The sequence below is a fragment of the Cyprinus carpio genome, chromosome B7 (genome assembly GCF_018340385.1).
Source record: "Cyprinus carpio isolate SPL01 chromosome B7, ASM1834038v1, whole genome shotgun sequence".
Lineage (NCBI taxonomy): Eukaryota > Metazoa > Chordata > Actinopteri > Cypriniformes > Cyprinidae > Cyprinus > Cyprinus carpio.
In genome coordinates this window covers 38,942,744-38,958,937 of record NC_056603.1, presented here as the reverse complement: position 1 = coordinate 38,958,937, position 16,194 = coordinate 38,942,744, and the positions used below count along the sequence as shown (strand labels likewise).

At 38.5% G+C, this 16,194-nt stretch overlaps 1 protein-coding gene across 11 annotated transcripts in view; it reads right to left on the bottom strand.

Moving 5' to 3' along the window:
• The window catches only part of LOC122133990 (transcriptional enhancer factor TEF-1-like), a 63,897-nt gene that overhangs the window by 9,119 nt on the left and 38,584 nt on the right, over positions 1–16,194 (bottom strand). For 7 of the 11 annotated variants that reach the window (XM_042728590.1, XM_042728588.1, XM_042728586.1 and 4 more), the window contains 3 exons: positions 9,189–9,253; positions 5,548–5,610; positions 68–79 (listed from right to left, as the gene is read on the bottom strand). In XM_042728590.1, coding sequence (XP_042584524.1) covers positions 68–79; positions 5,548–5,610; positions 9,189–9,253 — 140 coding nt within the window. Of the gene's footprint in view, positions 1–67; positions 80–5,547; positions 5,611–5,702; positions 6,920–9,188; positions 9,254–16,194 lie in introns of those variants that run through there. The other 4 variants (XM_042728594.1, XM_042728591.1, XM_042728595.1 and 1 more) reach the window with 4 other exon arrangements.

The following is a 16,194-nucleotide window of genomic DNA, read 5'->3' as shown; positions in this document are numbered from 1 at the left end:
AGCAGCTGCTATACTGCGACGGCGACACATCGATGCACGGTCAAGAGCATTGAGAACTCGTACTTACCATGCTTGTCACCTAAACGCAAACAAAGAAGGTTGTATTGTCAATGTTCAATTTGCACTTTTTGGCAAGTTTAATTCAAACAATCTACATGAATGCTGAGAGGTTTGTGGCCACACATTTATACATCAAGTCCACACATTTATACATCTGATTTACAGTTTTATTCCTGCTGAAAAGACCAGAATATGTTGTGTCTTGGATGCTGGTGTCAGAACCAGGCTAACTTTTAACTAGTTGTGGTCACACAAAAAGACCAGAAAGACCATGCTGGAAAATCCTCACCAGCTTACACAGTGTTCACACCAGCTACGTGTGACAAGTCCCGACACGCCAAAACTAGACTGCATCTATTAAAATCAATGGCGCCATCTACAGTGCAAGCACCTGAAGTGGTGTGACGCAATTCAGTCGACAGATGTCGCATTTCTAATTTTATAAAATAGTCGGTTTATGTTCCAATTCCATCTAAAATTAAATTATTTTATTTACAGATATCATGAATTGACGGCTATTAAACATCACTTAAATATTTAAATAAAAACTTTTGGGTTTTCGGCTTGTGACCACTTTTATACGCATTTGTAACATTATGAATAAATATGATTCATTGTCTCCATACGCAAATTTTTTACACTTATTTACTGATTTTCTTTCATTTGAATAGGTAAAAAAACTAATAAATTAGTTTTATTTTAATTTTAAACAAAAGTATCAAGCTGGGGTGTGTCTCTCGAACGCATCAGAAGCCAACTATGGTCGCATCTTTTATCATTACTAATGGAGGTTCCAACAAACATTTGCAAAAGGACATGCTAACATGCAGTACATTCTGTACATTTTACTAAATTTTAATTATATATACACATTTCAATTTACCGTATTTTTCGGACTATAAGTCGCACCTGAGTATAAGTCGCATCAGTCCAAAAATACGTCATGACGAGGAAAAAAACATATATAAGTCGCACCAGACTATAAGTCGCATTTATTTAGAACCAAGAAAACAAGAGAAAACATTACCGTCTACAGCCACGAGAGGGCGCTCTATGCTGCTCAGTGCTCCTGTAGTCTACCACTGAAAACAACTACAACTGCACTGTTGACAAGCCTCTCCCAGCAGCGCGTTGTTCAAGAACCCATCTGTGGACTCGTTCCTCCAGCTCTGGCCATCTTGCTTTCAGCCCGCGGTTAGCTTTTTTTGTTTTCTTCATTTGAGTTAGAGTAACCTCTGTTTTACGCCAGTCCCTCACAAGTTTCTCACTCACTCCAAACTTTCTTTCTGCTGCTCGATTACCGTTTTCGGCTGCATATTTTACTATCTGCAGTTTGTAATCTACAGAATAGGATTTTCTTTTTGGGGGCATTTTATTTGCATTCACTCTTTCTCAGTTGTCTTTAAGTTAATATTTCAGTTAACAGTTTTCAGTTGTTTTCAGTGGTAGACTACAGGAGCACTGAGCAGCATAGAGCGCCCTCTCGCGGCTGGAGACGGTAATGTTTTTCTATTGGTTCATTTCTCTCGGTTCATTTCTCTCAGTTCATTTCTCTCAGTTCATGTCAAATAAATTGATAAATAAGTCGCACCTGACTATAAGTCGCAGGACCAGCCAAACTATGAAAAAAAGTGCGACTTATAGTCCGGAAAATACGGTATATATTTTTTGCACATCAACAATCAGCACTGTTTATGTGCATAAATTAATATGGGAACCCCAGGGTATGATCACCCTGCAATGAATCAAACATCAAATAAAGCAAAGCTACAGGGATTAATATTGAAGCATCTTTAGATGACATGTTCGTTACAGAAGCATCTTGGAGAGATGACATTGTGGAGAATGCTGATGACATAATGAACCACATGTATACAGGAATAAAGGATACTCAATTTACATACTGCATGTTAACATTATTTAAAAAAATGAATTGCTTTCTTTTTTATACCAATGAATTTCGAATCGAATACAGTTTCAGGAAACGATCATGACTAGCTAGTTAAAGGCAGGGTAGGTGATTTGGTTCAAAAATATTTTGTTATGCTAGTTAAAAGTCTTTTCACATCCCAATAGCAATTACTAAGTTAAGTGGTCTGTGTAAGGCGTAAATCCATAAAATGTTCGGCCCATCATGTCCCGCGAGAGCGAGCGAGAATGAAAGGTGTTATTATTGTAATATTATGCACTCTGTACTGTAATGTTTACTCAGTGGTGAATGAGATGAGATATGATGTTGCTTTCAACCCTCCACCAACGCCGTCTCTCATCGTGTCACTGGTCAGCCTCTGGTCTGCCTCATGTGTTTTGGAGGAGGCGTGGCTTTGGAGAGTGATTATGCAGGGAGGATGGGATCTTATGCATGCAAAGATAGCTTGCTATTGCTAGCCTCACCGAAATCACCTACCCTACCTTTATTTTCCTCAACAATGCATCGTAGTATGGTAGTTAATCAGTGTGTTTTGCCATCGTACAGGAAATGTGTCTCTGATTGGTCCATGGTTTGGTCATGTGTTACTACCAGCTGGTGAACAGGGTGCTGACCAGTGCAGAACTAGTCCTAACCAGCATAAGCTAGAATTGAAATATTGGTCCATGCTGGTTTTTTCAGCAGTGATATAACACAAAGACTGAAATGTTGAGTTAGATAACACCACTTTCATGGACTTCCTGATATTACTATTTTTGAATATGACCGAATTGTGAATTCAGTAATTTTTCATTTTATAAATATGCTTTTAGTCATATCCTCCCCATGATATGCTAAGCACTCTGAAGTCACACCGCACATGCTAATAGTAAAACCAAGATTAAGGGCTCAGTGTGAGCGCTGGTCAAGCAGATGAACTGCAGAAAGCATCTTTAGGGAAGATTTATAGCTGATAATATGGCAGTTTGAGATCACTGTGGCTAGGGTTTCATTACAGACCAGCTCAAAGAGTGGCACCATAATGACAGTCATTTCAGTCAACATGTCTCAGATAAGAGCACACTGGGCAGGTTTACTATAATGCTACGCTGCAAATGGCAGGAGGGAGCTCAAATTCTTCCCCGCTCCTGATTTCTAATTTGCTTTAGATGAGAGTAGACAGAGACCCATACAAAAGCTGGCTGTTTTTACTCAGGCAGCCGCCAGTGTCCCTGAAAAACCAGCCATTCATGGCGGAAATGCACACAGACGCTCCACTAGGCACACAGACACACTCACACACACACACTTACAAGCACGCACACAAATGGAGGAGTCATTAATCTATCGGAGTAAACTGGGAACTGTGGAAAAGTGTGCTGGTCAAAAGGAGTTAGTCATCACCTCACATAAAGAAAGAGAAAGAAACAGAGAAGTCAGACCAACCTCAAGGTCCTTTCAGTACACACAGACATTAGGAAACGACCCTCGCAGATGTATCTTAAATGACAGGTCAATTTATTATCAGATTATCCCTTCCACAAAAGGCCCCTTTTTTGTAAGCCACAGCCTTTGTGGATGAGATGCATTTGATGTAAGGTGATTATATGCAGCACACTTTGCTGTTTATATGACTGAATCACACGGGGGGGGGGGGGACTGGACATAGTGGGAGAGAATTGGGGGGGGGGGGGGATTTCAGTAGTTTCATTAATGCGGCATGAGGAAAGCATTTGACGGCCAGTGGGTTATAGAAAAAAAGCCAAGAGAAAGAGCCAGGAGAGAGGGGATGCCACAAAAAGCATCTTGAGCGACGGCCCTAATGGGCCTCTTTGGTCCAGACTTCTTGTGCAGAGCGTTTGGGAAGAACAGGTGACCTCATTAAACTCCAGAAGAGATAAAGGCAAAGCAGCGCTGGTTTTACTCTAGACTGTGCTCTTCCTGCAGTCATGTGGCTGCTTGTGTTGTTTAAGCAGTGACCAGAATCCCGCTGAACTCTGACCTCTAGCTCTCAGCCACTCTCACCAGCTGAAGCATACTGCCAGCACGAGACAACACTCCACACACAACACACACATGCAAACACGACACACACGACACACACATGCAAACACAACACACAGAAAGACATTCATGTGACCAGCAAAGTGCATTGTGCTTCTGAGGCTTTGTTTCGTCATATAATGGTTTCAAATGTTTATATCACACATCTTTAAAGGACTTTTTTTCATGGTCTCATGATGCATTTGCAGAGGCAACTAGAAGCGATTTGAAGGCTGATTTACCCGAAAGGGGTGTAAACATTGTGTCTGTCACTATCAAAACATTCTTCTATTTTTAAAGCATCTTGACACAGCAAGTCTGACTCAACCAGCAGTGTTAGTTTGAGTGAGGGATATTTTCTTGCCCAACCAATGGACCAATAATTAATATTTTTACAGTTATTTTATTGCATGCATCTCTAAGTCAGATCAATTAATTTGGTGAAGATAACAACATAGAAATCACACTTTATCTTTCATATTAAACTTTTACTGTAATTAGAATCAAATTAGAAATTATAGTTAACTAAAATGAAAACTAAAATGAAAACTATAAAAATATATTGCTGTTACTTGAAATAAAATAAAATATCTATTTAAAAAAAAAAAAAAAACTTTATTTCAGCTAGCTGCCAAGAGATCATTTTAATTTAGTTTAACTTCATGTACTAAAATACATCAAATTTAAATAAGAAATTAACAAAGATATGTAGAGAGAGACTTATAACAAAAACTACTAAATAAACAACAAAATAACAATAACAAAAATTACTTAAATTTTAACAAAAATTAAAATGGAAATGTAAAAGACAAAATTAAAAATAATTCAAAATATTCATAAAAACTGGTATAGTATCTCAATAATACTAAAATTCCACTATTTCTATTTAGTCCACATACATTCTGATATGTGCCTACTGCCTATATCAGAATGTGTGTGGATTTAATCCATTAATTCATTAATTAACTTATTGTATATTTTTGTATCCCACAAAGATGGAACCTACAGATTTAGTTTGTGAACTTCTAAAAATGCCACCCCCAAAATTACAGGGATAGAAAACTGGGATTTATAAAACCTCCATTCCAAATCGCCAGTGAGCAGCAAAATTGTGCTGCATTATGGAACAAACTTAATAGTTGCCTTTGCTCTCCAGAGCTATTGAATTTCACATCCATATTAATTTCCAAAGCATATGCTGCTTTTCAGGTTTGCGGCATGTGCCGACAGTTCCTACACTCATGCTATATTTAACCAGGAGCCGCCGTGGGACCTACAGCGATAGACTCAGAGCACACGCACTTAGTGGTCAATGAGAGGCAGAGGCCAAAGCGGCCAGGAAAACAGACGTCCACTGACAAGAGTGAAAGGAGGATGCACATCGGGGATGGGGTAGAGGTGCTGAATTATGTATGCTAAACAGGTTGTCGCATGCAAGGGATCTAGGTTACAGGAATTAGAGCAACAAGGCATTCACAGGAAACAGGAAGTGAGACGCATGGCAACCACAAGCCCAAAAGCAGAAAAGCGCATACCTTTAGCTTGGAATGAAATTCGCGAGATTTCCTTCTGGCAAGAACCTGAATGTGACTAGACACCTGCGGGGTAGGGGAGGGGAGGAAAACAAAGGAACAGCCTGTAACCATGGCGATGAAAAGCCCCCCCTGCAACTGGGCAGAGCCAGACGTACCTTGATGGCAGCTTGGATTTCTCGAACTTTCTTTCTTGCTAAGACCTGTATGTGACTAGACACTCGTTTTTCAAAACGAAACAAGAAAAGCAAAAAGAAAAAGCAATAAAGAGTTACAGACATGTTACACAAGCAAAACATTCGGGGAGGGCCTCCCTAAAAAGGAAAGCGTGGCCAAGCCGACAGCCGCCCAGCGCACCGGCCCGCTCAACTCCTCACTTAAGTGAGCTGATTAAGGAGAATGCAGGCTTCTTAAGCACATTAAGAGAGCGCAGATGTGATCTTCTGTGTGCTGAATGAGAATGGCCAAGTCTAGTATTCTTCGGGGAGGAGAGCCAGAGCGGCCGCGCAGGCCCCGGGGCCCTTTAACCGCCGCTCTGCATATTCCTCCAGGTCGGAGTTGTGTTTGTGAATTATGTGCTAATGGCGCATTAATAGTGATGTGAGGTGGGAGGTTGTGTGATGTTGTAACGAGGTTCTACTCCGAGGGGTTACGTGGAGAGCGTCTCCCGTCTTAATCAGGCCAATCACGCACAAGTGGCTGTTGAGCAGGCCTCGCGCTCGACGCCGTGTGTTAATCAGGTCTCAACTCTCCAGCCTGGCAAAGTCACATTTACACATATCTCAGCAGCACAAGTGGTCCTTTGACCTTTCCAAATTAATTACAACAATCAGTTCAATGGTTCAGGCTTAGCCAAATGACATTACAATGGGATTGTTGTGATGTTTCAGCGTCTGGGTCGATTTCTGGACTTTTCGCTTTGCTGGGAGTTTGAGAGGTGTCGATCTTTTATATTAGTGTCCATGTAGGTTTATGTCGGTTAGGAAATCGTTTTACGTAAAGGCATGATCTTGGTTAAATACAATTTGAGCTCTGTGGCATGCTGCATTACAAAAGCTAATCATTAAAAATCAGGCCTCACTTTGTATATCAAATTTCATAAAGTGTTTACAGCACTTTGTACTTTTGAATTGGAAGTTCAAAGAGAGAAAAGTTTCTGCACTTACATGAATTAGTTATAGCAAATATTTATGTTCATTTCTACTGTCCTGTACAATGGTCATTATTCAAAAATATTTGACACTTTACAATAAGTCAACTTTAACATTAACTAACAATGAGCAATACATTTGTTACAGTGTTTATTAATCTTTGTTAACATTATTTAATAACAATGCAGCTGTTCATTCTTAATTCATGTTACCTCGGGTCCATTAAAATATCAACAGATACAATTTTTGATTTTAATAATGTATTAGTAAATAATGAAATTATAATTAATATTAAAGAGAAAGTTCACCCAAAAATGAAAATGTTGTCATGTTGTTCCAAACCTGTATGAGTTTCTTTCTTATGTTGAACATAAAATAAGATTTCTTTCCCTACTATGGAAGTCAATGGGGACCAACAACAGTTTGGATGAGTAAATGATGACAAAAAAAAATATTTTTTGGGTGAACTATTCCTTTAAGTACTTTTTAATGGTTATTTCATGTTAGCTCAGGTCCATTTAAAATATCAACAGATACAATTTTAATAATGTATTAGTAAATTAAATTATTAATATTGAGTACTTTTTCATTGTTAGTTCATGTAATTAATATTAACAAATGAAACTGTATTGTACAGTGTAACCAATATTCGATTGCTGAATGCCGTAATCATAATCAATTATGTTAGACAGTATCAAAATCTTATTCTAACACATAAAGTTTAATTATGTTATTTAACATGCTTAAAATAGCGTGATCATTTAGACTTTAAGTGATTTACTCTAAACCCCTTTCTTGTTTGCTTGAGGGATCAGAGAGTGGCCTGAATACTACATAACCTGGAATATTCATATAATTTGAAACAAAATGATGTCTAGTATTGTTTCCTGTCTGCTGTAGTAAATCTATCTGATAAGAGCTTTGAGACGGAGCTGTCTGAGCACAGCCCACTGCAGTGTTACAGCTGCACCGGCACATACAGGTCACCATAACAAATTACATTACAGTCAAGTGGAAAAAAACAGAATCATGGATTTAAACAGACATTTCGCTTCTGAACAGGTCATCTGTGTAATTGAATTGTTTTTAATAGTAAGCCTTTTAAAATAGCGATGCTTTGTGTTTGCTAATGTGTGAGTGAGTGTCTTGGCCATAACTGTTCATCGGCGTGTTCTCATACAGCTGAATGAAACATCTGCCGGCTGAGCCCAGCGTTCAGGGTCCGTCTCTCCTACAATCGCATTAGCGTTTTTGCACCCAGCCTGAACATGCTGCAAAGCTCCATGCTCCTGCAGTGTGTGCTATGTATGTGTGTGTGTGTGTGTGTGTGTGTGTGTGTGTGTGTGTGTGTGTGTGTGTGTGTGTGTGTGTGTGTGTCTGTGTGTGTATCTGTGTGTGTGTGTGCACTGCACCAACCTATGTGTGTATGAGCAGGGGTGGGCAATATACCAGTAAACAATAAACTGCTAAAATTTGTCAAGAGAATTGGTATTACAATCACCTTAACCACTGCACAGTAAAAGATGGAAGATGAAGGTTGTCTCAAATGCTCCATTTGCTAAAATAATGCTTGTTTCACACCGCAAGCCAAAGCAGTACATATTTTTCATAGCGTGCTGAACTTTTATCTATTTCCAACACAGGTTTTTCCATTTAGGTGCTCTATTTTAGAACAAAATACTGGAGCAAACTATTCTTTCATTGTTTGAAAAACACATCAGTCAGGCTTTACAGGGCACACATACTTTCTATTCAGTAAATCTGGCTGAATACAGACATTTTTAGCAGTTTATGATCACAATTTGGGTTCAAGTTGTCAATTTATAATATTTTTTATAATATATAATTATATATTAACTACCATACTTACAGAATTAACATATTAATTTTTATATAATATTATTAGTATATATATATAATTATATATATATATATATATATATATATATATATATATATATATATATATATATATATATTGATATATAATACTTATAAGCTTATATGTACTTACCAACAAGGGAATGAGCCTAATTTTTAAAAAACTGCTTTGAAATTGAAAAAAAGTGATTATGAGGAGATAATGGGTTTTAAAAACTGCAATTTTGATCACTGAAAATAAATAAATAAATATAAAAAAATATATATATATATATATATATATACAATATATATATATATATATTATATATATATCAAAATCTAAATCTTCAACATTCAGTAATTTTAATCATTACTCTTCAAATCTCTTTTCTGTAAAAAAAAAATATATATACATTAAGTACAGAACATCATAAAAAATTATTTTAAGAACACTGTAATAGACATTTTACTTTCTATCGCCCACCCCTAACTGTGAGTATCTTTTTATTTCTGCTGTTCATTATGTGAGCTGTATGTTTTTAATCCTGCAAAAGCACAGATAGCAGGTGCATTCAACAGTACTGGCCTTCCTGTTTAGTGGCATGCATGCGAGAGCACAGATTCTCTTACCTGTTTCCGTGTCCTTGTCTTCCCGGTTCTGAGTTTAATGTATCTGGCAATCAGCTCATTCCGACCTACGGAAAGACAATAGATGAGATGTGTTAATGTAAGAACTTTGGAAATGTAATACTTTAAATTGAATTAACCTAATCAAAGCAGGAATGCACAGCCTTGAGTTCATATGCATGAGCCAAAATTTCTATAGCCTCAATTGTTCCCACCATGTAAGCAACATGTAGCAATCTTAACCCCAGCGAATGAACAAACACGCCTAATTTAAATGAAAACTTGGCCGTGCGTGCTATTACCATGAAAATAGCCCAACAACTCTACGGCCTTTCAATTTAATCTAATTTAATCCCAATTTCTTCAAAGCCTCGCGCTATGAAAAGAAACAGATCCAGTCTTTCATATGGTTACAGCACGTAATGGCAGAGGAAACATATTCATTTAACACACTACTGTTCTCACTAAATAATAATTAAAGCATGGTTTTGTAGTGATCTCCCATTAATGGCAGCTCTACACATTCTTGCGCCCTCGGCACTGCTATAATTACTGATGCTAGGCACAATGACCCCTGCTTAGCCTTTTCATATGTTAATAACATACCGCCACCCCAAAACTATTACGCAAATTATAGGTAAGGAGCCACTCTAATTATGTGTCCAGCTGTAGCCAACGGTTGCCATAGAGCCCCTTTTTTTATCCAGGGCTGTGTAATAAAACTAGCTTTTTAAACAGGCAACTGCAGAATTGATGTAGCTACAATTTACCACGTGTCCACCAATTTTACTTTGGAACAACAATGAACTGTATTTACTTCAAAATATAATTAGCATGCTATGCATAAAATAAATAGAATATTGAATAGAAACACTAGAAACACATGTTGCTTTAGGTACATATACATACATTTGAAAAATACTGAGAGATTGATTATGTTGGTCAAAGGAGTATTATTGTATTAGAAACACCCACACAGCAGCATTATAGGAAATTAAGGAAATTAAATACATTGTATTGTCTTAAAAATGTTGTATTTGTCAAATGTTTGGAAACATTACGATTGTTAAACATTTTTAATATAGTCCCTTCTGCTCACCAAGGGTGCATTTCTGTGCTCAAAATACAGTAAAAACACTTATATTGTGAAATAGCATTAAAATTCAAAATAAATCTTTTTTTATTGCAATATATTGTGATTTATTCCTGTGATGTAGTTTCATTTTCAGCATCACTAATCTAGTCTTACGTCTCACATGATCCTTCAGAAATCATTCTAATATTCTGACTTGCTGCTCAAGAAACATTTATTATTATTATTATCAATGATGACAACAGTTGTGCTGCTTCATATTTATGCAGAAACCATGATATGCTAACATTCAAATGTTTGAAGTGTGTGTGGCAAATATCCATCATTTGATTAAAAGTGACAGTAAAAACATTTATAATGTTACACAATGTTCAATTTCAAACATATTATGTTCTTTTGAACTTTCTATTTCTCAAAGAATCCTGAAAAATGTTTCCAAAATATTAAGCAGCAAAAATGTTGTTCTATTTCACAATATTACTCTTTTTGGTGTATTTTGGAAAAAATAAAAGCAAGCTTTGTGAGCATAGGAGACCTTATTAAAAACGTTTAAAAATCAAACATTTTCCAAACCTTTGGAAAGTATTGTATATTTAAAATAAATAAATAAAAACCTCTCTTAATCAATGTGGAAACGTGTCATCACAGTCTGTAGAAAGTGTCCATAAAGAAATGACCTGAACTTTTAAACAGACATATAAACACCAGTGCTCAACATGCAACTAACTACCAAGCCATGGGTCTAATAAATCACACATTTAAAGTAAAGGTAGACCTGGCGATAAAAGAAAAAAAAAGCAGCAGATGTGTTCTGGCTGTGGAGTGGGGTGACTGGCCGTGGCGGTGGCTGGGCTGAGGTCTGTTGTTTGTGAAATGGGCACACACTGAGATAGCAAAGCCACATCATCCACCTGCTGTGCGCTGGGCTCACTGTGTTCAGGTGGGATGGGTAATCTCCTGAGCTTCTGCTATTAGGCACACCTGTCGTGTGAAAGGGAATCTCTTTCTCACTCACGTCCTCTCTGTTACGTACCAGTCATTTTCCTTTCTCTCAGTAAAATCCGCATGGGTTTTAAAACAAATGGGAATCATAAAGAATGAATTGCACCTGCTGTTATCAGTTTTACTTTGCACGTGCTATCTATGTTTTAAAACTCAATTCACTAAACAAATTATGCAAATGAGGTAAAGATGCAAACACGCCCACAAAATCAGTGCTAAACACAATTTGTATGCCACTATTCCCAATATTTCAGGGTCAGTGCTAGATTGTAGAAGACGTAGCAGACCAAAACACTCTGCCATACTTTACTGAGACTCTACAGCATGACCACACATGAATCATCTGGATATGACTGATTACAATTACTTGATCAAATTCTGCTGCCTTGATCAACAGAAAAATTTACTTTAATCTTTTTGAAATCAAATTCTATTTTTTAGCATGAAGATTTAGCTGACAAATTTACCAGAGATGTGAATATTGTGTAAATAAAGTATATGACCCACTACTTTTGGCAAGATTCTGAGGTGCAAACCCAATAGACACTTTAGTATCCCATCAGGACATGATGCTGCTAGGTCAAATGACAATGACCTATGATGGATGTAGTACTGAGATGTCTATATGAAACAGTACAAACTCCCTCTTCGAAGACCATGTCCTAACAAGTGTTTAGTGCTCCCCATCACAGCCTGAGGCTAATGGGCGGGCGATTCCAACATGCGTGCTTGATGCATGTGTGGGCTGAATGGAGGGGCAGCTCTCTTTCTTCATGTAGGCCATTCTGTTAAGGCTATAACAACGGTGGAAGATCATGTGACCTCCGGGACAAATAAATAGCATCTGGGGATTTTCAGTTCCAGCCCACCTCCCCAGCATGCCAACACTGTAATCTCTCCCAGATGAAGCCAGGGCCTCGCCACTTTCAATAATTCACACACTGTGTACACATAACATGACAATAAGGGCATTCATGCAGACGCCTGATTCCTAGATCAAAGCTCACAAACGGCCAGCTGTAAGCATGCTTACTGCTGAATAATTCATTCTTTTCACCGCCTTGAAAAAAACCCTGCTCAGTGGGACTTGGCCAGCACGCTTTCTTTCCTGTGTTTGCCGTGCAAAACAACGCTGGCAGAGAGAAACTGAGTCAAAAAAGAGGGTAAGGACACACTGGAGGTCCTGAAACCCTAGGAAACAAGCTGCCCCCCAATGACAATAAAAAAGAGAAAATACTTTTTAAAGTAATATGTGTTCCAGTTTTTATTCTAAAAGAGTGTGAACAGGTGCCATGTATGAAGCTGGACTGTAAAGCCGTAATTCTGTATCAACACATAAAAATCCACATACAGATGTTAAAATAAAGTATTAATAATTCTGGTTACTGAAACTCATATGCAGTAGGGCTGCACAAATTTGCCCAAAAATCAAATTGTGATTGTTTTGTCATATATTGCATTAATGAGTCAAGTCAATAAGACTATTTATGAATAATAATAAAAATAATAAAGTAAAAAAGGGAATCTGGCATATTTCGCTTTGTGTGAACAGGTTCATAGGAATCTCGTTTGTGTTGGATATTCATGGTGAACATATTCATTCTGCAATATGGTATACATGAGGAAGACGGCAGAGCAGTGGGTGGGAATCGGGGAGGATGTGAACTCTTGCAAGAGTTCTCCAGTTGTCAATCAAAACAGCAGGGAAAGGATTAGGTATTTATGGCCTGACTAAAAAGCAGAATACCAGGGCAAAGAAGAAATCTGTCCTCTCAAGTAGGAAAAGGCTTCCCTTAATTTCAAAGACACCAGAGTCCATATCAATAGCTCCTAAAACAGCAGAAGCCACTCAGTGGGGCCTGCCGGCACCCCCTTTCTAGGATTGTCCCCCAGCTGACTCTTCATTCAATTAGGAATGCATCTCCGCCCTTTGCACCAACTCTCTCAGAGGAAAGAGGAGTGGACTCCCTCCCTGCTCCCTACTGAGAGCTGTCAGCACTCCCACCTCAATTTAGACACTAACTCATCCTCCCCTGCTCAGACTTCACAGATATGCACCGACAGACTCTGGCCATTGAAAGCTTTCCTGAATAGGGTGTGCCTTTGATAATTTTGCAGTCTGGAGCCAAAGTGTGACTGTATCTGGACATTGGCTAAGCTGGAGAACAATTAACAGCACCGGAACAAGAGTTCACCCTCTCGTTACATCTGTCCATCCCTTGGTTTCTGCATCCCCTCCTTGAATTGAGGAGGTTTACAAAGCTGCTGCATTGGCCCCTATTCCCCCCACGACCCCCTGCTGTGGCCCACTTTACCACACATTCATTCTCACCTCACAATGCTGCATCACACTTCTTTAATTTGGATGAGGATTCATTACCTCAACTGGGCTGCTCTCAAACGGCTCGGCACAGCAAGCATTTTCTCTGTGTTTTACGGCTGTTTCTCAAAGTTGCCAAAACACCCAAGCAGGATTGGACTTTCAAATTACTAATCACCATTAATGTGTCAAGACTCAATATCTTTTCTCAGCTCACAATGACACCTTTCAACTTGAAATTTTCATAAATTATAATGTTGTTATGAAAAAGAAAACTATATCAAATATGCTTTGTACATTGTCTGCTTTGTGCAATTACCTCTTGCTTTAGAGAATCAATGCTGGCACTTGATATAAAGCTCTGCTCAACAAATTAGTTAGTCCAAGCTGATCTAGTTGATCAAGCTGATCGGTCCAGCTGGTTAGGACCATGTTAGAACACCAAAATTCAGTTACCATGTCCAAAAAAATCAGCTTGACCATCTTAAGCAGGTAAAAGCCCATTTATAGTCATTAGCTGGTTGATCATCTAGACTAGAATTGGTAGAACATCTTGGTTAAGCTGGTTAGAGCAGGTAGACCACCTTGGAACAACAAAAACCAGATGCTATGTTCAGCAGCTCCCATCTCCTCCTCTTCGCTGTTTAACTGGGATGAATCCATCATCATCAGCCTTTACATTAGCAACCTCTGAACCCTACAGAAGGCTCAAGCTGGTCAAGATTATTGATTAACTGGATTATCATTTGGTAGAACAGTTTTCAACAGGGTAGACCACCCTGGTCAAGCTGGTTAAGGCTGGTAGACCACCTTGGAAGAGCAATAAATCAGCTATGTTACAAAAACCAGCTTGACCACCTTATACCAATATGACCCGGTTTCTTTAACAGGTTAAAGCAACACACAGCAGCTCCTTTCTTCTCCTCGTCAATTTAAATGGGATGAAACCATTAATAGCAGTCCTTGCATTATCATCCTCTCAACCCTACAACAGATTCAGTCTGGTGGACCTGTTTCTGATATACTGAAAATCTTGATCAAGCTGGTTAGAGCTGGTAGAACACCAAACACCTTACCTTTTTTTAAGCAACATGTGGCAGTGTCCTTCTCCTTACAGCTCTAACCAGAATAAAACCATCATCTCCAGTCCTTCCATTTTTTTAAGCAACATGTGGCAGTGTCCTTCTCCTTACAGCTCTAACCAGAATAAAACCATCATCTCCAGTCCTTCCATTAGCATCCTCTCAGTCCTACAGCAATTTCAATGGCAATTTCAGCAATTTCAAGATGGTTAATTTAATGGACTCCCATTTGGTGGACCTGTTTTCAACCTGGTAGATCATCTTGATCAAGCTGGTTAGAGCTGGTAAAACACTTCAGAGCTGCAACTAACCAGCATTTCAAGTCCCAAAAATTAGCATGACCACCTTGCATGAGCAACATACAGCAGTGTTCTGATCTTTACAGGTCTATATAGTGTGCATAATCACCAGTCCTTCCATTAGCACCCTCCCAGTCCTGGACTATTATTTGGCGGACCTGTTTTCGACCTGGTAGATCATCTTGATCAAGCTGGTTAGAGTTTGTATAGAACACCTTAGAGCAGCAACTAACCAGCATTTCAAGTCCCAAAAATTACCACCTTAAGCTGGCATGAGCTGTTCTTTTCTAGCAACACTTGGCAGCATCCTCCTTCTTACAGGTCTAACTGGGACGAAACCATCAACACCAGCCCTTCCATTAGCATCCTCTCAGCTTCTCACAGATAGCACTCCACAGGAGCCAAAGAGCCTCTACAGCAGAAGTGTGTTATATCATTTAAAAAGACAGCATAAAATTGCCATTGATTCCACACCGAGGGGGTGAAGCAAATAAAGCCCCATCATCCTTCCTGCCAGCATGTCATAGCAAAGATGATTTAATCAAAGCAAAATCCTGCAGCTCGGCTCAGACCCCATGCCATAAACATTGTCCTCATTTATAGTTATGGGTTATAGTCATTTATGGCTTGGGTTATGTTCTTTGATTGGTAAAAACACATCACATTTTTTCTTGGAGCTTTTTAAAGGACTCATTTCCTGTTGTACCACATTTGTTTAACGCAGGCCTGACCGCACTCACATCTGGTCGGTTGGACAACTATGATGTCAGTGGATGCTGGATCGAGGCCATAGAGCCAGTAAGCAGTGAGAGATTTCTCACATAAAGGCTCACTTCGATGGCTTCACCCCGTCCAAATCTAGCATTCATCTTCAATAGGCCACAAATTGAATCTGTCGGTTGTCACAGAAGAAAGGAACTAAAATATGAAGTTTGATCATTCTTAACATTCATTCCTTTGAGATTTCGAACTTGTATTCTTGTTCGTCGTCTGTACAAATGACTTTCATGAGGCACTTCTTTTAATCAATTGGTCAAAAAAGTGCAAACCGACTGAGCAATGTTATTAAATCTATTGCTAGTTAAAATAACCAAAGATAAACTGTTAATGTTAAATGTTATGAATTGCGCATTAGCATATATAATATTTTGGGGAGTACAGTTTAAGAAAGATTGCTCGTAATTTGATGGGGGTATAATTACTGAGTAGTACT